The sequence below is a fragment of the Cucurbita moschata genome, unplaced genomic scaffold (assembly GCF_002738365.1).
Source record: "Cucurbita moschata cultivar Rifu unplaced genomic scaffold, Cmos_1.0 Cmo_Scf00023, whole genome shotgun sequence".
In the NCBI taxonomy this organism is placed as follows: Eukaryota; Viridiplantae; Streptophyta; class Magnoliopsida; order Cucurbitales; family Cucurbitaceae; genus Cucurbita; species Cucurbita moschata.
The window spans coordinates 3,440,535-3,465,156 of record NW_019268539.1 but is presented as its reverse complement, the minus strand read 5'-3'; the positions used below and the strand labels follow the sequence as shown (position 1 = coordinate 3,465,156).

General features: G+C 37.1%; 6 protein-coding genes across 22 annotated transcripts in view; 3 read left to right on the top strand and 3 right to left on the bottom strand.

The window, feature by feature from the left end:
• LOC111460321 (high mobility group B protein 15) overlaps window positions 1-2,860 on the top strand; it is a 7,122-nt gene extending 4,262 nt beyond the window's left edge. For 14 of the 16 annotated variants that reach the window (XM_023103538.1, XM_023103537.1, XM_023103532.1 and 11 more), the window contains 3 exons: window positions 59-181; window positions 362-747; window positions 838-1,545. In XM_023103538.1, the coding sequence (XP_022959306.1) occupies window positions 59-181; window positions 362-747; window positions 838-1,338 (1,010 nt within the window). In that variant the 3' untranslated portion in view covers window positions 1,339-1,545. Of the gene's footprint in view, window positions 1-58; window positions 182-361; window positions 748-837; window positions 1,546-2,738 lie in introns of those variants that run through there. The other 2 variants (XM_023103531.1, XM_023103535.1) reach the window with 2 other exon arrangements.
• On the bottom strand, window positions 2,543-3,924 carry LOC111460322 (ethylene-responsive transcription factor ERF062-like). The gene has a single exon (XM_023103539.1). The coding sequence runs from the start codon at window positions 3,847-3,849 to the stop codon at window positions 2,611-2,613; it is 1,239 nt and encodes a 412-aa protein (XP_022959307.1). The 5' UTR covers window positions 3,850-3,924; the 3' UTR covers window positions 2,543-2,610.
• Window positions 3,925-5,104: 1,180 nt separating this feature from the next.
• Window positions 5,105-24,558, top strand: LOC111460406 (ER lumen protein-retaining receptor-like). 2 transcript variants are annotated; one of them, XM_023103655.1, is made up of 7 exons: window positions 5,105-5,109; window positions 6,092-6,100; window positions 23,289-23,618; window positions 23,793-23,908; window positions 23,994-24,067; window positions 24,176-24,239; window positions 24,317-24,558. In XM_023103655.1, exons 3-7 carry the CDS (start codon window positions 23,310-23,312, stop codon window positions 24,351-24,353), a joined length of 600 nt encoding a protein of 199 aa, XP_022959423.1. In that variant the 5' UTR covers window positions 5,105-5,109; window positions 6,092-6,100; window positions 23,289-23,309; the 3' UTR covers window positions 24,354-24,558. The 2 variants fall into 2 exon arrangements, with proteins under 2 accessions (XP_022959423.1, XP_022959421.1); XM_023103653.1 differs by lacking the exons at window positions 5,105-5,109; window positions 6,092-6,100 and adding an exon at window positions 21,776-22,055 and having other exon boundaries at window positions 23,353-23,618.
• LOC111460408 (small EDRK-rich factor 2-like) lies at window positions 13,101-13,814 on the bottom strand. The gene is made up of 3 exons (XM_023103657.1): window positions 13,682-13,814; window positions 13,448-13,550; window positions 13,101-13,362 (listed from the first exon to the last, which is right to left on the bottom strand). The coding sequence occupies exons 1-3, from the start codon at window positions 13,686-13,688 to the stop codon at window positions 13,266-13,268; spliced, it is 207 nt and encodes a 68-aa protein (XP_022959425.1). The 5' UTR covers window positions 13,689-13,814; the 3' UTR covers window positions 13,101-13,265.
• Window positions 14,432-16,501, top strand: LOC111460407 (PLASMODESMATA CALLOSE-BINDING PROTEIN 3-like). Its single transcript, XM_023103656.1, has 3 exons — window positions 14,432-14,825; window positions 14,950-14,983; window positions 16,039-16,501. Exons 1-3 carry the CDS (start codon window positions 14,510-14,512, stop codon window positions 16,283-16,285), a joined length of 597 nt encoding a protein of 198 aa, XP_022959424.1. The 5' UTR covers window positions 14,432-14,509; the 3' UTR covers window positions 16,286-16,501.
• Window positions 16,752-20,416, bottom strand: LOC111460402 (purple acid phosphatase 15-like). The gene is made up of 7 exons (XM_023103650.1): window positions 19,887-20,416; window positions 18,850-19,041; window positions 18,440-18,776; window positions 17,960-18,177; window positions 17,666-17,856; window positions 17,304-17,588; window positions 16,752-17,170 (listed from the first exon to the last, which is right to left on the bottom strand). Exons 1-7 carry the CDS (start codon window positions 20,149-20,151, stop codon window positions 17,015-17,017), a joined length of 1,644 nt encoding a protein of 547 aa, XP_022959418.1. The 5' UTR covers window positions 20,152-20,416; the 3' UTR covers window positions 16,752-17,014.
• Window positions 24,559-24,622: the final 64 nt, after the last annotated feature.

Here is a 24,622-nt window from a genome sequence, read left to right as displayed (position 1 = left end):
CCCCCCCCCCCCCCCCTAAGGCTTCTTCTCTTGATTTTCTAACACAGCCATCTTTCAGATTCCTCTCCGTGCCCAAGTGCAGCGACGATTCCTACCCAAGGGACGGCCTCTATGTTGCCACCATCAGATAATCAGGCGGCGTCCCAGCCGCCACGGAGTACTGCAACTGAACTTCCAGCAGGTGTATTCTGTTGTCCTTTAGAGATATACACGGAAAATAAGTCGGGGAGCAATATACTTGTGTGCTTGAGCTTCAATTTCTTTATGTGCTTGCGTCGTATTTTATAGTCGATAACGCATGGTTTCTCTTGGTTGTAACCACATCTGATTAGTAATTAGTTAAATTTTCTTCTCCCTACAGTTGCTCCGGGTTCGACATCTCCAGCAGGAGGGTTTCCAGTGATCGGAGTCATTGACGGGAAATTTGATAGCGGATATCTTATTACTGTTACTGTAGGGACGGAGAAGCTAAAAGGTGTGCTTTATCAGGCTCCTTCTGAGCAACCTGCTCAGCCTGTTGGTGTTTTTGCCAAAGATGGTACACCAAATGCTCATCAGCTTCGCCGTCGGAAGAAATCTGAGATAAGACGAAGGGATCCCGGTCATCCGAAGCCAAACAGAAGCGGCTACAACTTCTTCTTTGCTGAGCAGCATGCTAGACTCAAACCATTACACCCAGGGAAGGACAGGGAGATAAGCAGAATGATTGGTGACCTTTGGAATAAACTTAAAGAGTCTGAAAGAACAGTAAGGATTGCAATACTCTGTCGTTTATGCTTTTGGAATTCATCACATCTCTGGTACTAGCCGGTATCGACGAGTTTTCTTTACTTGCAGGTTTACCAGGAGAAAGCTATGAAAGATAAAGAACGATACAGAGTCGAGATGGAGGATTACAGAGAGAAGCTGAGGACAGGCCAAGTCATCAGTGATGCAGTGCCTTTACAGCAGCGTCTTCCCGAGCCAGACCTGAACATGGTCTATGCTGACAAGAACGAAGAAACGGAGGATGGCGACTCTCCACAAACCCCAGATAACGATACAAGCTATGTTGAAGGCAACTCCGGAGAGTATAAAATGGAAGTGAAGGAGGAGGATGAAGAGGAGGAAGAGGAGGAAGAGGAGGAAGATGCATCTCCGAAAGGAATTGTTATTGTGGAGGATGTTAACGCTTTGGTCGAGGAGGAACAGTGCAAGACGGGAACAGCCGAAGAGGATGTTAGAAAAGAGAGTAGCACGGTTGGGGACGATAAAGAAGTTTATGCCGGGGAGTCGGTAATGATGGAGGTGGATGCAAAGGAAGAACCAGAACCAACAACAGACATTCGAGAAAATTAAGGTACTATACTGCTCAGTTTTTGCAGTGCTTCATCATGTTTCCATTACTTCAGCTAATACTTGTAAAGCTTTCAAGTTTTCTGAAAGATTTTGAGATTCTTATCAGGGAAAAGTTTTGGATCTTTCAATCACTTCTGTTTTAGGAAGAAATTTTGTTGCCTTCTGTTGAAACATTCCAACTGGAATCACTCCCTGATTTGTTTATAAGTGAAGCTGGCTAGCTAGGTCGAGACATCGGGTCACTCCCCTTATGATTATACAATGTATGAACTAGGATCGTCAATTAATCTTTAATAGAGAGCTATCGCAACTGTCGGGTCTACATTTGTATCAGATGGCTTGGTAGCTATAGGACCGTGCCCTAGATGCTTATGATGTAAGTGCCACCGGTTAATATATAGGGACTATTAGGGAGTCTCCAACTATCTTCGTGAACTGGTCTCGAATGATAAGGGTCTATGTAGTATCTTAGTAGTTGACAAGCATGAGGATTACTCCCTCGGATTATGATGATTATACTACATGGAGACTATTAGAGAGTTGTCTACTAATCTCTATCAGGGAACTGTCTTAATTTACAGAGTGTGTGTATGTACTTTGAGTTTGAGGGATTATGAAACCGTGCCTCACTTTAGTAAAAGATTCGATTAGCTCAAATGAGCTCATCGATATCATCAAAGCTTACATCGATATCTTAAAGTTTTTATATCGAGTTCAAAAACTCGAGGGCAAAGTTAGGCCGAGGGAGGAGAAGAAGGGGTGTTAAGGGATGAAAGAAAAAGTACCCAATAGAGACAATAGATCACGTAGTCCTTAGAGTCAAATACCGAACCTTAGTATACCTCTGATTCATCCTTTGTCCTAACTAAATCATCCTAGACGGAAAGAAATTTGCCAGCCATCATTCCATTCAAACATTACAAACTTAGGTCATAGTATCTCGATAAAAGAGCCAACGAAGGGGATGAGCCAAACAGGGAGTCTACTAGATGGGGTTCAACTAGCGGAGAGTCTGGGACAATCAGTCCTCAAGTGAGCGTATTATGGGGACCGTCTCGTAAATACAAAGATTTGAAAGATCAACCAATATGATTCACAAAAAAGGGAAGAAAACACTGAAACCAAATTCAATAAATTTACAGATAAATATGGAAAAACAAAATGGGGTTTCAAAAAAAAAAAAAAAAAAAAAAAAAGAGGCCCTTCCAAATAAATAATCATCAATTCAGGGACTAAAAAAGAAATAACAAAAACCAAAAGAAAGAAAGAAATTTATGAATCAGAAACTAACAGAGCATCCCAAATCATGTCCATGTCCAAAGATGGCATTCTGCTGAGCTGAACATGTTGTTCAATTTCCAAGATTCCATCTTCATTTCTCTTCAACTCCCCTGTTTCAGATCCGCCACCGTTGCCACCACTGCCCGACATGTTTTCCGGTGAAAAACGCACCGGATTCTGGTTCAAATTTAGCACTTTTGAATCTCCCTGCAACAGTCTTTTCTCTGAAATAGAAGAAGGGTCAATGGCGGATTTGGTGGCAGTGGTTGCTGTGGTCGTTTTTTTTCTACCGGAATTCCCCTGCGTGATCGCCTGCAACTTCGCCTCCAGCAGCGCCGCCGTAGTACGGTTAAGAGAGTTGGATTTCAGGCGGTGCTTCTGATCGGGAAAATTCAAATGTGCGAATTCCCCTCTCAGTATATAGGCGGCAGTGTCGTACGCGACGGCGGCTTCCACCGCTGTATCGAAGGTCCCAAGCCAGACCCTCGTCCGGTTCCTCGGCAGCCGAATCTCCGCCACCCATTTCCCCCAGTGCCGCTGCCGAACACCTCTGAACAACTTTCCGACCGCCGTCGCCGTCGCCGTCACCGACGTCTCTGTTTTGTGATTCCCCTGTTTTCTTCCAATCTGTTTCATCGGCTGAGTTTTCGTCACCCCCAGCCAGAAATCACTGTAATTTCTCGACGCAGTGGCAGCATTGGCCTCGGCCTGATTCTGAATTTGGTTGCTTTTCAGCCATTGGAACCCATTTTGAGCTTGAATTTGAAATGGGTATGGATCAACAATGGTGGGTTCTTGAAGAAACAGAGTCAAATTTGTTGAATCTGTTCTAGACTGAAACAGAGGAGAAGAAGAAAAAGACTCAGATTCTTGTTTGGGAAAACTCTCCAAGAAATTCAAGGGAATGAACCTTTCTCCATCTGCTTGAACATTACTTTCGATCAAATTCCCACCAGAAATCTCAGTTTTCCCCCTCGAAAACATTCTAAACGACGTAGAACACGACGAAGAAGGCGAAGAAGAAGAAGAAGAAGAAGAAGATGGAGACTTTGATTGATCATTGCCTTTGGAACCGCCATTTTCTGACCTCGAAGCTCGAGCTATGGATTCCCAGAGACTTGGATCGCCATAAAAACAAGACCCAGACACCAATTCTTGTAAAGAAGAAGATGAAAAATCCTTTTGAATTATGATTTTTTGTTCTTCTGAGAGTGAGAATTGATCCGCCATGGTTGAAGAAGAAGAAGAACTGGAAATACAGCAAACTCAAGGCATTATTATGCTATATATATATATATATATACACACACATATATATACATATATACATACATACATATATATATATACATACATATATATATATATATATATATATATATATATATATAACATTTCATGTGATGGGTATCTACTTTTTTTCACAAAAAAGTTTAAGTTATCATCTGAGTCAGATCTATAATTCTTTTATCTCAAAACTCGTCTCATTCCATTTGCCTCCACTCCTGAGTTCGTGCAAGCCATTTCTCTGTTTCTTTTTTCTCCTTTTTCATGGCTGTCCAATCAGAGGTTGACAGGTCAGCTCTGTTTAGGTGACCTGTCGGCTGGAATTGTCCATGGACATGGCTGAATATCCACCATGAAAGCAAGTAAAGAACCTCAAAGCTTATGCTTTCATGGCAGCACTTAGTGCTCTATTCTCTCTTTGGTCGCTTCTCATGTGGGTTTTCTCCCACACCCATGTGTCATCAAAGTTACCACTTCTCTTTTTTACTTTTTTACTTTCTTACTTTTTTTAAAAAACATACCCAAAAAGAGGGTAAATTACCACTTAACGTCCCTACCATTTCAAAAATATCTGTTCAACCCTTCAATTTTGTGCTAATTAAGTTTCTTCTCTTTTGAAATACTGTAGTTGAAGGGTATTTTTGAAATAAAGCGCTCGAGATATTTTTGAGACAAAGTACAAAGTTTAATGGTATTTTTTATTATTATTAATTTAGTCGATTTATTTCTATCAAAATGGCCCGAGAGGGTTGGAAATTGAATGATTGGTCCAAAACCACAAAATATAATCAAATACGGAGAGAGAAAGAGAGAGAGACAAAATCATTAGCTTGGGAAATTTGTTATTATGAGGAAATCATTGGGGGTTTTGTGAATAAACAAATATTTAAGTTATGTGGATGAATGCTATTCGAAGAGGTGTCTTTTGAGAATGATTTTGGCCTTTGGGATATTCGAAGGCAAGCAATTGGTCCCGACGGTTGATCTTCAGAAGTATCTCTAACATGGGCAACATAATAGTTCTGCTATCGAGAATCGAGAACTCGATAGACAAGGTCGAACATTTGAGTGGTGGAAGATTGCAGCCATTTTAAGGTATGCTTGGTTTTTGGTCAATACCCATTTAGGGATAGAATAATTTGAATGCCAAAAAGTGAGAAAAAGGGCTATTGGTATTGGGAATCTCTCTTTCTCTCTATGTTTGTGTTATATAATTGAGTTAGCACATGCCTTCAAGCTAAGCTATCTCTATCTATGTTGGTTTGTCTAATATAATACTTAAATTAACAACCCGAAAGCACTAAGAGATTATATAATAGAACGATACAATGTTTATCTTTATGAATGTGATGCTGGTGTAAAGAAGGGATGAGTGTATGGACCGATGTCACCTTCGAATGAGAGTGATCTCAATGACATGAAGTTATTGTTAGTGCAACAGTCCAAGCCCACCGTTAACAAATATTGTCCTCTTTGGGTTTTTTCTTTCGCGATTTCCCTCAAGGTTTTAAAATGCGTATGTTACGAAGAGGTTTCTACACCCTTATAAGGAATGCTTCGTTCCCCTCTCCGATTGATGTGAGATCTCACAGTCCACCACTTTTGGGGGGCCATCGTCCTTGTCGGGACACTGCCCAGTGCCTAACTCTGATTCCATTTGTAACAGCTTAATCCCAATAAGGTGCACACTGCCCAGTGCCTAGCTCTAGTACCATTTGTAACAGCCAAATCCCAATAAGGTGCACATTGCCCAGTGCCTAGCTCTGATACTATTTGTAACAGCCCAATCCCAATAAGGTGCACACTGCCCCGTGCCTAGCTCTAGTACCATTTGTAACAGCCCAATCCCAATAAGGTGCACATTGCCCAGTGCCTAGCTCTGATACCATTTGTAACAGTCCAATTCCAATAAGGTGCACACTGCCCAGTGCCTAGCTCCGATACCATTTGTAACAGCCCAATTCCAATAAGGTGCACATTACCTAGTGCCTAGCTCTGATACCATTTGTAACAGCTTAATCTCAATATGATGCACGCTGCCCAGTGCCTAACTCTGATACCATTTGTAACAGCCCCATCCCAATAAGTTGCACACTCTATGTTGGGTGAACTTCTAATTTTCTTAGGAAACATGTAAGTGAAAACAAAGTATGCTAAAAGGACCCGTCTTAGTTTGTAGGGATAGTCTTTACTCGTAGAAGCAGTGCAAGTCAAATAGGTAAAATGATTATGTCATGGGAGATACAGGGCAATGTCGGGCCATCAAGTTTCAAATATAAATTCCAAATCCTAAACATTTTAAGTAATATTATCCGAAGTTTCTCTTGCTCGTACGAGAATTCATAAATCAACTAGATCTGGTGTCGTTGCTTGAAAGTTCGGGATATAACCGACGGGAGCTAGAAGAGGTGATTAATTGAACCAACCAATCAATGAGGAGTATCATATGTCCCAATTAAGGGCACATTACAATGACATTCTTATGATATGTTTATGAGAACTTTCCAAAATGGTCCTATTTCTACAGTATTTTATAAAAAAGATGACTTGGATTTGTCTTTGTTTATGCCTCTTCTCTCACTTACACCCATTATTTTTGCCCTATAAACAATTAGTATTCATTGCATTTAACCAATACATCACAAAGAGCGAGAAAAAGGTTTCGACTTTATAAGACGTTGGCTTCTCAACCTTCATAACTACCCTCGACCCTCGAAATTTTAAAATGGGTCTGTTACGGAGAGGTTTCCACACCATTATAAAAAACGCTTTGTTCTCCTCTCAAACCGACGTGGGATCTCATAAGAAAACAACCGAACAAGAACAAGAACAAAAAGAATTATACCAAAGTTAAACCCTAAGTAATCTTCTTCCTCATCGTTCTTCGTCAAAAGGTAAAGAATCCATCTTTATACAAGAATCTAGAATCTTTGCGTTATCTATCGATCCAAATCAAACGTCTCCACACACTCGTATTCCCGTTTATAACAAAAAAAACAAACATTTTTACATTTTTGGATGTTGTTTCGTAACTTTAAACACCTTAAAGTGATCGTTTTTTTTCACCTTCTTCAACTGTTCGTTACCCTAAACGAATCCAAAATGCCCAGAAACAACGTTTCGATACAAAGGGTTAGAGAGAAATTTGAGATTTACGACCCGATCGTGGGACGTGTAGACTTGAGAAAGCAGCAAAAGGCAAGAGGTTGAAGATAAATTAGAAAAACTTATCCCTTTGCTCTGAAAACAAATGAAAGCTTGTGGATCCCAATAGGCTATGGCTAACCACATCCATCATGACTTCCACTCCCACCCAACTAACAACCAATGGAGATCAAACTTTCGTATTTATTTATTCATTTTTATGTTCGTGACGGTCCTGAGTCAACTTTACATGTTTAGAGTACTCTTAGAGATATCTATGGAGCTCTGTCTCGAGTTTCAATAGAGAATGAGGGAGGAAGTGAGGAGAGAACCTTCTCCGTGAGCTAAATAGGGGCGAGAACGGAAATTACATTTCTCATCATTATCTCCACCCCGAGCCCATCTAAATCTCTCCTGTGCACGTGAGTTCATGTCTAAATTTTTAGTTCTTAGATTTTCATATATTTTGAAATACAATAGTGTGATGTCCTACATTGGTTGGGGAGGAGAACAAATCACCATTTATAAGGGTGTGGAAACCTTCCCCTAGTAGACGCGTTTTAAAGCCTTGAGGGAAAGCCCGAAAGGGAAAGCCCAAAGAGGACAATATCTGCTAGCGGTGGATCTGGGTCGTTACAAATAGTCTAATTTTTTCAATCGATTTGTAAGTTTTAAACTAAACCCTAAAAATGACTCTCGAGTATTAGAACACAACTCATCATTTTGAAGGTTAGATCTCGTTCGATAACCATTTAATTTTTGAATTTTAAAAATAAAAAACCCGAACGCTAAATGTTAACCAACTAGGCGTCAAGTATTAAAAATATAAAAATAAGTAGAAAAGTTTAGGATTAAATTAAAATAAATGTTAAGGATTTATTTAAATTATCATGTTGTGATTAATTAGGTCTAATGGGGATTAGTGGGTTACTCATTGAAATCATCAGCATTGGGTGGAGGAAATGATAATGTCAAAAAGTGCAACCACGGACCAATGAGATTCTTCCACTTGTCACAATTTGATGGTCAACAATCTAGAGCCACTAGTTTAATTGCTCAAATTTGTGTGGCTGAAAAAAAAGATAAGTTTTTTATTTTTTTTATTTTTTTGCCAATAAATATATTATTTTTTTTATGTGTTTGTTTATGTTTGTGTTTTGCATATTGCAATAAACAAATATGAAAAAGTTTGTAAGATAATTTTGTTTTTATAATTAAATGTATTTTATGACCATATATTTTATTTTTATTTTAATTTTTTTAATGTTAAATTATACCAAAAAAAAAAAAACTTTTTTTATTTTAGAATTTATTCCAAAAATTATATTTTGAGTACGATTTGTAACCGCCCAACCCTTAGTCTCACGGTTTTAAAACACATTTTCTAGACAGAGATTTTCACGCCCTTGTAAGGAATACTTTGTTCCCCTCTCTAACCGACGTGGGATCTCACAATCGACCCCCTTGGGGGCCAGTGTCTATCGATAACGTCTCATGCACAAGATTTACACGAGTTCTAGAAGGTCACTCAATATATGATCGTTTCAAGTCAAGCACGTTTCACTTTGGAATTCCTATGATTCAACCACAAAAATGAACTGTGCAGATCGTAAGTATAAGTAGTAACTATTAATTCTTTTCAAAACTTTCTCAACCCCATGTCGAGGATTCACACCGAGATTTAGAATCCAGATTTGAAACCTACCGACTCGAACATTCTTTTGCATTATGATCATGTTACGTACTTGTGTTGAACTGTCTTTTAGCATCTTTTTCAGTCATAATTTCATTCCTCAGGATCACTCTGACTCAGATGTGATCTCAGTTCATTTATGTACCGTTCGTTTACTCAGGCGTCACAATATATATCATACATTTGAAATCTCCATCTCATTTACGACGGGAAGAACACGACCCGAGTTGAATTTGAAACATTACATTGTTTAAATTATCCCGAGAATAAGAAATTATACCGTTCTGATAAGTGATAGAGAAAGTTGATCTAAGTTTATATAATATGATTAATTATGTGTGTATGAGTTGTAGTTGATGTTTTTATGTGCTCACATTCCCTTCCCTTGTCTTAGGATAACTTAATTTATTATATTTTCAACCATTTTCTTCCCTAAAATGACAAAAACTACCCTAATTTTTTAATATTTAACAAATTAAACAAAACCCTAATTCCTTAAAGCCCTCAAATTCTCAACAACTCCCATAATAATTTTTAAAACTTTTGTCATTGCCCCCTCATTGACCTTGTTTTTGCACTTTTCCCCTCCTTGATTAGTGTTTTTTTTTGTAATAATTTATATAAAAGTGCTTATAACATGTTATTTATATTCGTAAAAGCGTTTGTGGCGTGATGTTTGGGATGATTATATAAATCAATAAAAGTCAAAATCTTAAATTAATAATATTAAACAAATAAGGTCGAGAAACCAATATGAGAATAGCTTAGTGATTGAGACATTTGTCCTTTTCTTTAAGGGTCGGGATTATTATCTTCCACAAAGATGGCTAACTTCTGTAACCCTAAAAATGTAAAAAGAAGTTTTTCAACTATGTTCAAATTACACGCTCGATATAGTGATCGTTTACTTTTATATGACAACAGGCTCTCCTTCCTACTACGATGGTGTTACACTAAATCAAAACGCTTGCTCGTTCGATCAAGTACTTGTTCTAATCCAAAAACATTAATTTAGGTTAATCAGTTTCCACTTGCATAGAAGATGATCGAGATCAATGATGTGACACTCTTTTATTGATAATGGAAATTTTACGTATAACTAATTATGTTTATTGAATTTTTGTTGCGTATTGTCAATGACAAAGACGTTTTTGAAAGTTTTAATAAAGAACGGAAAAATAATCAAAATTAAAGTATCGGGACCAAAAATATAAATTATCTTGAAAAAAACATATTATATAACTATGGGCATGCATGTATTATACCATGGCTGCCTTAGAAAGGAAGGCAAGGGAGAATGTACTGATAATATTTATTATTATGTCAAAATAAAATAAAATAAAATAAAATAATAGTAATAATAACAAGGCCTTTTGGCGTTTAAAGTTGTAATGCCAACGTGGCAAAGGGTGAGGCGTGGATGGCACGTTAACACATTTGAAAGTGCTTTCAAGTTCCTATAACAACACTTTTTCCCCATTTTTCAATTCATTTTACTTATTTTTCTTTCATATTTTATTATTAAATTAATCGCTTTTTCTTCCCCCACAAATTTTTTTTATTAAAAAAAAGCCCTTATTATCAAGGCTAAAATCCATAAATATGTAAATGTTGTTGGGCATAATTCAACTAATCTAAAATATTTATATTAAAATAAATATTTTAGTTAATATTTAATAAATGAATAATGACTAAATATGTGTAACAAAATGTTCACTCAAGCAATTTAGCTTCAAAAAACGCTCGACATAAATGGATTCTACCTTTTATTTGTTTGATTATCACGTTTTCTGTTTATTTCGTTACATTTTGAAGTTCTTTTTAACTCTTAAAAATTCCCGAGTTGAAAAGAGTGTGATAGATTAGAAGAAAACGACACAAATCACAAGGAATTTCTTTTCATTCATGTAAAGATGTAATTAAAGGAGAAGGAAAAGTGGGTGAGGATCAAAAGGAAAAAGAAATAAAGTTTTTGGAAGCACAAAGTTGAAAGCAAACGGATTTTGGACCACTTAAAAAGAATGGAAAATAAGTGACATGAGAATAAAAAAATTTAAATTTTTTTTATATTTTTATATTTTAAAGCTTACAAATTTTTTTATGCGAACTCAAGTTTATTTCGTTTTGCTAGACGAAGGTACTCGTTTTATGTTAGTTAAGGTTTGCTTAGTTTGCTTGTTCCAATTATAACATTCACATTATAAATAGAATCATAATAATTCCATAACAAGAATTTGATTATAATAATTCTTATAGTTCGAGAATACTTTTTGTTCATTTTTCAATATATAAGAGTCCATTGTAAGAAGATTTCAAAAATTTAGAAAGATAATCAATTGAGTTAAAAATAGAAAGATATGATTATTAAGAATCTATATTCCACGTCTATTGTCTAGAAGGAAGAAATATAAATCCAAGAACTAACAATTTATAACGCTTCATGCCCAAGATTCATATAAGAATTATCAATCCGAATTTGGCACCTGACAACCCGACATTCCATTGCATCTCCTGCAACATGGTCATGTTACCTCCCAACATAGAACTCCCTAGGATTGAGTCACCAAAAAGGAAGGTGCACCTTGTCGGCATAAGTAGTAACTTTCCTATTCTCAAGATCGCTCTCATTCGAATGTGGCCTCAATTCATTTATATACCCCTGCTCAGTTATCACAATTTAAACCTCTTGTGCTTTCATAAACCTAAGTTTCACAATCTTATTCCTATCTTCTAATCCCAAGCTCTCTAATTTTGTATAAATTATACCAATATCTCAAAATTCCCACCTACTAATAACAAAAGCATCTCATTTTCAGCAAATTTATTTCAAACTAACCATTCTGGAAGCTTTTCATTTCTGGACTTTCCATCCCAATGTCAGCGGTACTAAATGCCTGTAAAAAATAGAACTTTTAAAAGCTCTCTGGCTTTCCACAAACATCTGCTCCAATCTATAAACAGAACTATAGCAGGAAGCCAATATTTGGTAAGTTGTTCGAACCACTGCCGATAAGGACGACTCGTAGAATTGAAGCCTATAAGCACATCCTAGAAGCAAAAGAGGGCAGAGGAAGAGCAATACTATAAATCACGACCTTAATTGACCAGGATCTGTTTTCCTGGTGGTATAGTTATGTCCTTGAATTCTAAAAGGCAATGCTGTAAATGAGACTATCTTCTTATGCCGAAGGGAGGATATCTTTGTTTATCTTAATCTCAATCTTATCTTACAGGCCTTTGAATACATTTCAGGTCCTTTTTTTAATAAGACATTTCAGATCTTAAATCCAACATAGGAACTGTATTGTAATGGGGAAATCTTTTCCACCTTTATCTAGCCAGGTGGGGTGTGAAATGTCTTGTCCACCTTTATCTAAGCCTTTCCCTTCAGTCATAATCTGAGATCTTAATTGTTCTAGGATTCAATGGTTGAAGGTTAAAAAATGGTTCTCACAAAAAATATTTGGCTAAACACGTGATACAGTTTATGTTGTTCGAACCACTGTCAATAAGCATGATGCGTAGAATTGAAGCCTATAAGCACCTCCTAGAAGCAGAAGAGGGCAGAGCAAGAGCAATACTATAAATCAGGACCTTAATTGACCGGGATCTGTTTTCCTGGTGGTATAGTTATGCCCTTGAATTCAAAAAACGTTTATTTGCTTGGAAGAAACCTTATTCGACTCTCTTTGATCTAATCTTTCTTTAGGATTCCATCATCAGTTAGAAATAAGTTGGAGAATATTATGAGAGGCTTTTCTTTTTCGAAAAGAGTAGACGAAACGGGTGGTTCTCATTTGGTTTATTGGGAGGTCTTCCAGAAAATGTGCGAGAATGGCAGGTTGGGCGTAGAAAATTTGTCCCACAAGCATTATGTCCTCTCTGGTTCATGAGTTGTGAAGGAAGGTGCCCCTTAAGAACCTAAAGCAACGTGGCATAGGATTTTGGTAGTAAATACGAGCATAGAATCTTGGTCACTAAGAACATGTACATAGGTTTTGGAACCTGAAGTGTTGTAACATGGCTGGTCTCTTCCTTGGCTATTTTGTGGTACACAAAGTTCGGAAGGAACAAGAGGATTTTTAAAGGTGTTGAACTTGGGAAGAAATGTGAGTTCTGGCCCCATTTTAATGGCTCCCTCTTGTGGATCAAGAACTAAAATGTTGACCATAGAAATTTCCTACTCAATGATAGGACAATAACTATTTGCTATTATCCCTAGACAAATACTGGCATGTGACCCTATGAGATGAATTCCTGGTGAGCTATGTGTTCAGATCATAATAGAAGAACTTTTCATCTAGATTCAAATTTCACGAAATCCGCATTAACAGCATAATTACATCAACACAACATATCAAGAGTACTAAGATCATGGAAAACAATCATCAACAATTAACGTTGACAGCATAAGAGATATATCCATTCACATTACTGAAACATACAAATATTTATTTCTCCAATATCAAACAGTCTAAGAACCACGAGATCATAGTGTTCACGATTCTAAATCCAGGACCATCTACTTTTTAGCGCTACTTTTACCTCCGGATGAATTACCTTCCGATGCCGCCTGAGCCGCCTTCTTTGCTGCCTTTTCTTGTAGCGCCTTAGCATCTCTGATCAGAATCCAATACCAAAAGAAAAATCAATCGCATTACAAAATTCAAAACGAAAAATAAAGAAGAAATAAGATAGACGAACCTTTCGCGGCGCTGCTCGGGGGTCAAACCATCGTCCTTGGTTTTACCCTTGCCGCCGGTGCGAGCCTGAGCCCTCTCTCGGTCCTTCTCCCTTTGGTTTCCTCGTAGAGATCTGAGTCAAGGTAAGCAAACTTGAAAGATTTCAAGAAATCTTCAAAATCAATTAATTAAAACACCTCAAAATCCGAAATCATGAAACAAGAAAACAAAATGAATCAAATATTCAGAAGGATATGAGTCATTTGAAGGTGAGATTGAAGTGGCTGAAGAAATTCGTAGATTGGCCTGGAGTTGGCCGAAGAAACGAATAATCAATCTCTAAAACAGAGAACCAACCGTCGGTATGAAAGAGCAGGGGGAATCGGCTATCCCCTTTTATAGTGCCCCACTTCTCTTCCTATTCTATTCTATCCATTTATTTTCTTTTCTTTTAAAATTTTTAAATAATATATTTTTATTTCTAAAATTTAAATTTAATTCATTTTAAAATTTAAATATTTTAAGAAGAAAAAAATAATAATAAAGTTATATTTAAACTAATATAAATAAAAAATAGAAAATAAAGAGGCCAATATCTACTTTAGGTGGACCTGGACTTGTGCTCCCTGACATATGTGTATTAAAAACCTTGAGTGGAAGCTCGTAAGAGGATGCTCAAAGAGGACGATATCTATTAGCCGTGGGCTTGAGTTGTGCTCTCTAGCCGATGCGTTTTAAAAACTTTGAATAATCTTAACAGGAAAAGTTCAAAAAGAATAATATCTGTTAGCGGTGGACTTGGACTATTAGAGATCAAGTCGATGTTTGAACTATTTTTATTCATTCTTAAACATAATGATGGTGTCCAAGTCATTTACTGTAAAGTCCGAGAATCAAAATAAACATTTTAAAATTTAAATATTTTATGAAAAAAAAAATAAAGTTGGAGATTTGGAACAAAATAATATAAATAAACAAAAATAAAAAAAATAAAAAAAGGATGGAAAGTAGTATGTCATTTGTGTCTTTCCACTAAGCCATTACGTCCCAAACCCTCTCTGTTCCTCTTCCTTTTCCTTTCCCGATGGCCACACTTGTTCTCTCCCACTCCTTCCTCCTCCTCCTCCTCCTCTTCCTCCTCCCAACCTCCGCCGTCGACGGCGCGTACTGGTGCGTGGCCCGCAGCGAGGCCAGCTACGAAGCCCTTCAAACCGCCCTCGACTACGCATGCGCCACCGGCGCCGACTGCACTCCGCTTCTGTCGAACGGACTCTGCTTCCTCCCGAACACCATCCAGGCCCACGCCTCCTACGCTTTCAACAGCTTCTTCCAGCGCAAGGCTATGGCCCCTGGCTCCTGTGACTTCGCCGGCTCCGCCACCATCGCCCAGACTGACCCCAGTCCGTTTCCTTTTTTTTATTTATTAAATTTATAAATATTTACAAATTTTTTAGAAATAAATAAATAAATACATTATCGATAAATTTTTATTATTATTAATCTTGACATTGGTGTTCTATGCAGGTTATGGATCTTGTGTTTATCCATCTTCAATCAGGTACGCTAATTTTTTATTTTTGTTTTTTTTTCTATTTTAAAAATAAAATATTTTAATTTTCCAATTTATTAAAATGTGCGTAGAAAAACCCTTTATCATATATATATATATATATATATATATAGGTATTTTGGTGGAGATTTCTTCATGTTCAAGTAAATGGGTTCACTTTTTAGAGTGTTATATTAATAATTAATTCTGAAAATCATATTTATTTGGCTTTTTTTTTTTCCCACTAATTTATTAATTTAAGATTCTTTTAAAAAATGTAATAAAAATTTCCGCCATTATTTTTAAAATTCTCGATTCTTTTAATTACCACTTTAAAATAAAGATTCTCGATATATATATATTTTTTTCTAGCCAAGAAAATAGACATTTCTCTTTATTCTATCTTTTTGGTACAATTTTTTTTACAGTGTTTTGAAAATAATAAATAACTTTTTTTTTTTTTTTTTTGCTAAAATAAATTATTTTCATTTAAATTTAGGGGGAAAAGGGAATGTAGTAACTTCTTCTACATCTTTCTGTGGGGTTCATCTAGGTTAGACACCGTTGGATCAGTCTGGCTGGGGCCCAGGGAGTGGTCAGATCCAACGGTGAGGATGGCATGGATTTACTTTCAAATTGTAAATCAGCTTTTTCCTGAAACGGTGCGTTTTGGGGAGTCTTGAAAGCTGGTCAAGAATGGTACATGTCAGATTCTGGTTGGTCATTGGTTACTGCAGTTGTCAGACCCCAACCAGCCTTCTTTTTAAATAAATTCTTTTGTTTAAAAAAAAAACAATTGTATTTTTAAAATAATTAAATACAAAATAAAAATAAGCTAATGAAACAAATTTATTTCGATTGTATTTTTAAAATAATTAATATACCTTATTTTCGTATTGTGTGTATATATATAGACACATATGTATGTATAGGTCGATCGGTCCTTCAGCTTATTAGTTACATTGTCTCTCAAATTTTTTAAAATTTATATAAAGAGGAGAATTAAGAATTATGTAATACAATATAGTATTCTAAATCTTGTGTTATTTGTGATGATTATCCAGTGCTGCAGGAGGAGCAATCACGCCGAGCCCTCCGGCTAACACAAGCCCAACCCCGACAATAACGGTACCAGCTACGACCACCACACCGAGCTTCAACAATGGCAATACGGGTGACATGAACGGTCTAGATCCAGTATACAACCCGGCATCAACTTCAACTCCAACCAACTCGAAAGCTTCTTCGAGTTTTAGGATCCCGAAACTCTTGTTTTCAATTGCTATCTCACTCGCTTCACTAACACTATAGGAGGAGGGCTATGGAGGGTTCATTCAGTTTTGTTAGAAACAGCATGTTCTTTTGTGAAAACTAAATGACATAGGCAATATCAGGTAGGGTTCAGTTCAGCCTTCACAAATCTCCCTCTTTCTTCACAGGATTTGCTCATTGAATTCAATGGTTCAATTTCATTCTTCTATGTTCCATTCTTGATTTCGTTATGATAGTTAGAACGGACATATGTTCGTACTCAACTACGAACATTATTAACTTCTAGTTTCAATGCTCCAACTTTTGAGTATCAACGACAACTCAAGAAGATGTTGAAAACATCTAAGATCCCGCCAAGGGGAACGAAGCATTTCTTATAAGGGAAGGGTATAGAAACCTCTCCCTAAAATATAAGAAGAGTCGGATTCTTATCCCACGGCTTCTTTTGGTATGATCTATACACTATGAATTCAAATTCAGGTAAAATAAAACAACGAAAGTTGTAGAAATGCTAAATCACGTTGTCATATATTATTAATTGCCTCGAGAAAATCGAACTTTAACGAGAGTCACAGAAGAAAACAAACCCAATTGAAACCGAGTATAATTCTGAACCTTCTCATTTAGCTATCTTTGTATTCTCACGGCCTGTGTTTGAATTCATCAGTATGAACCTAAGTAAGAACATAATGAAAAGCTCAGCAAAGTGTTGTGTGGCAATTAAGAACAGCAGGGGCTCTATCAGCAATATGTACCACGGTTATATTGTCACATATCTTCTTGTTTTCCATGTCTGTATGTATGTACCTTCATCTCATTGAGACAAACGTCTGGTTGTCGTACGATGTATATTATATCCCCGACAGATCTATACGAGTCCTGGTTTCGTTGCCATGTCCACAACGCATGAGTTTCGTTTTTCACCTGCAAAGAATACTCTTTAGTTCCCCACACATAGAACATCGCATTCATCCCGAACAAAGAACGAGTTTCCAGAGTGTATTTACGATACGACATGGAATGAAATTTCGTTCAAGCAGAGAGAGAGAAGGCGAACCTCCAAAATGCCATGGCCGAAGCTACTTTCACGATAAGCGCTATAATCAGGTTGCTGATCCCAGCAGAATTTTCCTTTAGCTGGGCCTGATGTAAAATTGAACGCACAGAAACCGCCCATGTATTCATCCGGTGTCGAGGACGGGTCTGGACAGTTTCCGGGTTCATCAGCATGTTCAATTGCCATTTTCTCTCGGTTACCTCCATCACCTACCGTTATGTAGACCGGACCGCAAGGATCCAAAGTGTAGTTATATACTCTATTTGACCTCTCATAGGCATGAACCTGATCGTGAATCGAAATCGTCAGATTATGCACGCACGATATTACGTGTGCAGCAGAAACAAATAAAGAGGACATACATGGCCGTTGAAAACTAAGTCAACTTTATACTTGTAGAGCAAGTCTTCCATTGCCACTCTCATGCACTCTGCTTCTCTATAATGAGAAGTGTAGGTGCTGTACCATGGTGGGTGCCATGTAGCTACCAACCATGGAGTAACTTTCCTATCAACTTTAGCCAGGTCTTGTTCTAGCCATTTGTATTGGTCACCTGCAATGGGCGAAATAAAGCACAATGGATTCAGCCATTTTCAATCAAAATCAAGCTTCTTAATCTAAAAGATTGTGAAAAAAGGGGCAGGTTGTGGATTTACCTGATCTGTCATATGAAATGTAGGCACCAAGCATTATAAAATGAATGCCACCTGCATTGAAAGAGTAGTAAAATGTCGAAGACGAGTTACTCTCGTTGGATGGGAATGCAAATCGAGAACTATAAGCTGCAAATGTTCGATTTTCAGCTTGTGGTTCGATCTCGTGGTTCCCTTCCACCACCATTAATGGAACTTCGGATATTAGAGGCTCCATATACCTGATAATAGAAAAACTATAAGAGATCAATTCCCCGCAGTTTTTCAACTAGCGCTTTGAGCTTTGAAGAAGTGAATCGTCTTTCCGTAAAGTTAGGTATTATTAACTGTGAGATCCCACATCGGTTGGAGAGGAGAGAGATCCCACATCGGTTGGAGAGGAGAACAAAACATTCTTTATAACAAACATAAAAGAAGGTTGCATAATGGTTCTAAGCATACCGAAGATTTGAAAGGAAGAAACGGGGGGAAAACCCGACTCACCTTCCCCAGTAATCCCAACGAGGCTGATAAGTTTCGTGAATAGGAGTATGAGGAAACGAACAAGAGTAACAATCAGAGCCAGTGCCATTTGTAAGATATAGGTTTGCATAACTCACATCCCCAATCAATAGCACAAGATCAGGATGGTTCTTCAAAATATGATCTACTGTTGATGTAGTGTTGTATGTAAGACCCAGATCACCAACCAATGCTATTCTATTAGGATAACTCTTAGGCCCAGAAACAGGCATGGTCCTGAAATAATGGATATCACTTATTTCTTCTGCAGCTGAAGGGTCTCCACATTGATATTGGTACAAAGTATCAGGCTCCAATCCTGTCAGAAAAAACAAGTGAGCTCCAAAAATCTTCTAGTAGAAGTCAAAAATTAGAATTGGAATCGATCGTACCCGTTAGACGAACATGGTGTATAATTCCAGATGTGTAGTTCTTGAGGCCTTCAAAGGGATAAAGTTGATTGTAGATAAGAGAATAACCCTTTGCTTGGTTTTTCATTGGCATGAGGAACTTCCCATACGTGACAATACTCGCAACTTTCTCAGGATCTAATGGCCGAATGGCGTCTCCAATTTGAAAGTCCCCTACACATTCATCGAATATATGTGAGATCCCACATCGTTTGAAGAGGGAAACGAAGCACTCTTTATAAGGATGTGGAAACCTCTCCCTAGCAGACGCGTTTTAAAAACCTTGAGGGAAAGCCCAAAGAGGACAATATTTGCTAGCAATGGGCTTAGGTCGTTACAAATGGTATCAGAGTCGGACACCGGGCGATATGCCAGCGAGGAGGCTAAGTCCCAAAGGGTGGACACGAGGTGGTGTTCCAACAAGGACGTTGGCCCCAAAGGGTGGTGGATGAAAGGGTCCCACATTGATTGGAGAAGGGAACGGCGAGGACGCTGGACCCCAAAGGAGTGGATTTGTGAGATCTCACATCGGTTGGAGAGGGGAACGAAACACTCTTTATAAGGGTGTGAAAACCTCTCCCTAGAAGACGCATTTTAACAACTTTGAAGGGAAGCCGAGAGGAAAAGCCCAATGAAAACTTGAATGAATTATTGTCTAAAGCATTCCAGAGTTTCTAAACGAAAAAAATGCAATGTTTCAATAAAAAACTGGCAACTCCTCGGCAGAAATATCAAATAGAGAAACCACCCGAAGCATGTTCATAATCAAGTTTACAATTTCTCTCTAATAGTTCTAGCAGTGTTAAAACGAGGGCCATCCTTACCGAATACTTTCTCTAATTCAAGCTTGTGTTAGGAGGGGTGTCTCTTAGGCATTACGTCGAACACTTATCATACACACGACCAGTTCACATAGAATTATCAGAGCTTTACTAAACGAGCAATTGTACAAACAAACAAGCAAGTTCACAACTAAATTAGCCATATTCAAAAAGAAGAACAAGAAGAATTTACTAAACCTGTGATCCAAGAAATCCAAACAGAGTCATAATCCGCAGAGAGAGCAACAGAAATCTGCTCCGGCACAAATTGGCCCCCATTCTTCTGAACTCTCGGATCAGTTTCCGGCAAGTCCTCGGCCTTCCCCCGGAAACTCGTATCAAGCGGAACAGTTACAGGCTTAAACGGCCCTTCTACGGTGGTCGGAATTCTTCCATGAACGGAACAAAACCTCAAAACAAACAATGAAGAGAGAAAGAGAACGGCAAATGGGAAGCGACCCATTTGCCTGATTCAGCAATTTTCACAACCCAGAAGAAAATTAAACTCCGGGATGAAGAAAATGAGAGGGAATGGGATTTAAATACGAAAAGAAACGTAAATGAGGAGCAAATCGAGTAGGGTAAATAAACAAACACGGTGCCACGTGAAGGCAATGAACAATGGCGACAAAGCGGATAACGTCCATCCTTCTTTTTCATTCGATTCGTTTCGGGAAAAGCGATGTTCTCCACAAGTCCGAATTCGAGGCTGACAAATTGCTGACACTGCGTTGTGCTGGCGGTTTCTTTGAACATTCCCGTTTATTGTTTCGAGGCGTTTTTTTTTTCCTTTCTAATTTTGGTTGAAATTTTATGTACTTTCATTCATTTTATTTTACTTTATCCAATTTTAATTTTTAATAAATCTTAATTTTTTTTATAAAAATATGTTTTCATAATTTATAATTTTTTAAAATGATATATTTTAATTTATAATGTTTTTAAACTCAATTATATTTTTATAAAAAGATATAATAGGTAATTATAATTTTAAATTTTCATAATAGTTAAGGATCAATTTTCATGTTTGAATTAAAAAAAAAAAAATCTAAATTTTTTTGTCGTATAATAATAATAATATAGTAAATAAAAATATTTTATGGTAAGAAAATAAATATTTTTTAAATTTATCACAAAATAATTAATATGATATGATTAATGAAATACTTTAATATATAGTCAAGTATTTAATTTTATGGGTAAGGACAAACTTTAAGGCATTGACTAAATAATTTGTGGCTTAAAATTATTATTATTATTTTTTTTTTTTTTGTATACTTTGGATTTCATTTCCATGTTAATTTTCATTTATTTGGTAATGTTAATGATGGTTCAAATTTAATTCTTTTCCTTTTTAATAAATTTTAATTATAGACCGAATCCAATATTCATCAATTTTATGGAAAATACAGTAAAATATGAGGTTTGTGACTATAAATTAGATTTTTTACTAAAAGTGATCATGAACCCGACAACTTGAATCGATTCAACCTAAATTATAAGAATTGAGTTCGGTTTAGTTTTCTTAGAAGCTAGTGGGTCGAGTTTGGGTTTAGTATGCTTAAAGTCGATTTGACCCAACCCGAACGGAATAAATACATAGAAAAAAACTAAGGTTGTCTTCTTGTCTATGTTGTGTGTCCCTTTCGCATAATTTCAAGCAAACATACTCATTTATAGCAGTGGTTCAATCTCAAATATCTCAAACATACTCGTTTAAATTTTTAAAAAAAAAAATTGAACTGGACAACGTAACCCGAAAATAGAAGGTTGGGTTAGGTTGCTAATTTGACTAACCCGAACTTTTGAGTTAGTCCAAAAAAATTCTTCAATCCGAGCGTAATACACCACTATTTTCACTACGGGTTTTTAATCATTTTTGTTAATTCTACGAGACAATCTTACTAAAATTAATATTATTATTATAAAAAAAAATGTGTATGATTACGATGATTTTAGTCTAAATGGGTCTGATTATTCAATTTTTTTAAAAAATAAATATTTATTATAATGCAACTAGATCTTAAATTTTCTATAAAAATTTTAAAAAATTGAGGTCGAATCCAAAATTATAGCAAATGAAACGTATTGGATAAATTAAATTGCATTTCAAATAGATGCCAGTGATTCTTCCGAAGATTTGAACCTTTTTTTCGTTGCTAATCAATTAGGGCTCTGGGAAATTGCGAGATTGATCCTACAAGTTCATTTTCCGGGCGATTCGAACGCCGTGAAAATCAGAATCTTTCGAGCGGGAAATTCAGAAGAGGAAGAAGATGAACGTGTTCAGATTGGCTGGGGATATGACCCATTTGGCCAGCATTCTGGTTTTGCTCCTCAAAATTCATACTATCAAGTCTTGTGCTGGTTCGTTTTCCTTCTCTAATTTTGCGCGTTTTTGGAATTTGACACTGTTTTTTTGCTTGTGAACTCTGTAATGCATTTCCGTTTTTGGAGCCAAATTGCATTCCATATCGTCTATGATTGGTCGTTCAAGAAAGGGGGAAATGAGTCTCAAACCCTAGATACTAGTTCTCAGTTTGGATAAGAGACGAGTTTGATATATTCTAGTCGTTGGCTGCCGAGCGATAAGAGTAGGCTGGAGTCGTCCTATCTACTTAGAAAGTTTTTCGAAGACTCTAATATTATCAAAATCAAGCCTCGCCCAACAACAGTACAATGCAGGGACTTCCCTCACACTTCTAATAGAACCAAGAGACTAGCTATATCTTTTGCGTGCTTCCTGTTGACTCCACTTCCATGGGAAACTAGTTCTCGGGTTGGATAAGAGCGAGTTTGATAAATTCTAGTCGTTGGCTGCCGAACGACAAGAATAAGCAGGAGTCATCCTATCTGCCTAGAAAGTTTTTCGAAGACCTTCTTGATAATCAAGCCTCACCCAACTACGATACAACATGGGACATATATTTTTTATCTCACACTTCTAATAGAACTAGGAGACTAGCTATATCTCTTGTGTGCTTTCTTGTTTACTCCACATCCCTCGTGTCAGTGGGATAGAGTAGCTCAGTTGTTTAGTGTACCAAGTTTGTACCGAGAGCAAGTTTAGAGAACTTGCCCATGCTTTCCACTCTCGTGTCAATGGGATAGACTAGCTATATCTCTTGCGTGCTCCTTGTTGACTCCGCTTCCCTCGTGCCAGCGGGATAGAGTAGCTTGGTTGTTTGGTGTACCAAATTTGTACCGAGAACAAGTGAAGAGAACTTGCTCATGCTTTCTAGACTCTAGCCTCACCCACCTACAGTACAACATGGAGACATTTTTTTTATCTCACACTTCTAATAGAACCAAGAGTCTAGCTATATCTATTGCATGCTTCCCTCTTGACTCCACTTCCCTCGTGTCAGTGGGATAGAGTAGCTATGGTTGTTTGGTGTACTAAGTTTGTATCGAAAGCAAGTAAAGAGAACTTGCTCACGCTTTCCAGGCCGTAGAGTGGCACGTGTAATTACCAAAACAAATATTGTTTGTATGGTTGGATGTGATGACAATTGGTGCTCATTGTAGAATGTGGAGAAGGGATTAGTTTGGAGGGAGTTCTTGATTTTCCTGCTCTTTTGGTAATTTGATTCGTATTAGAGCATTGAGCTATATATTGTTATGCTAGCATTATCATGTCTGAATCTGAGTACTGATTCTGCAGGCATTTCTTTGAAGACTCAAGAACTTTACGCCCTGGTTTTCGTTACCCGTTATTTGGATATATTTGACAGATTTGCATCAGTATATAATTTGATAATGAAATTAATATTTCTGGGGAGTTCTCTCTCCATTGTTTGGTATATGCGACGTCACAAAGTCGTGCGTAGATCGTACGACAAGGACCAGGACACGTTTCGTTATCAATTTATCGTGCTGCCTTGTCTGCTGTTGGCTCTGGTTGTTAATCATAAATTTACATTTAAAGAGGTACATTTAATGTTCCTTTTTCTTTTGTTTCTTTTGAACTGGATCATATCACATCCTAGGTTCACTGATCTCATCTATGCTGAAGATGTGTTAGTTCATCGCATTATAGATGTATGTAGCTTGGTATAATTTTTCTGCCCATGTTCTTTGATCTTAATGAATCGAAACGAGTAGGTTATGTGGACGTTTTCTCTATATGTCGAAGCCGTTGCCATTCTTCCTCAATTGGTGTTGCTACAAAGGACAAGGAATATCGACAATTTAACGGGACAATACGTCTTCCTTCTTGGGTAACTCTCCATTCCCAATCTTCTGAGTATTTGTAGCTTGAATCCGTACATAATCTCCTCGTTTTCTTCTCTTTTCTCTTTTCAGCGCGTACCGTGCATTGTACATATTGAATTGGATCTATCGCTACTTAACCGAACCTTACTTTGTTCATTGGATAAGTATGTTTCTCTCCTTTCTCACATACACGTGCACATACACGCACAGACGAAAATATTCGTTAACAAGGAACTAAATTAGCTACTCGTCCAACAAATTCACTCTTGCAGCATGGACGGCTGGTCTCGTGCAAACGTTGCTGTATGCTGATTTCTTTTACTACTATATCATGAGGTAAGTTCAATAACTTGATATGTATGTCCTCAATCCTGGGATGATTTTCTGACTCCATTTTAATCGATGTCTCTCAGCTGGAAGAACAACGTCAAGCTTGAGTTACCAGCTTAGCTTAAAAGGGTTAGCGTTAGAATTGTGTTAAGCTTTGGCAGAAAACGTAGCTTTTCTGTCAGTTTTGAATTAGTTGTAGTTTTGGGGACTTTATTTAAGTCGGGACTTTTTTTCAATCCTTTTGTAAGTTTACACTCTATAAACAAAGTCCTATTTGCACCTTCCTTTTATAAATATTAGATGCTTCTGTACTTAGCTCTCAAAATTGGCATTTTTTTTGCTCTCAAAATTGGCATTTTTTTTTTATAAGTGTTGCAAACCTCTCCCTA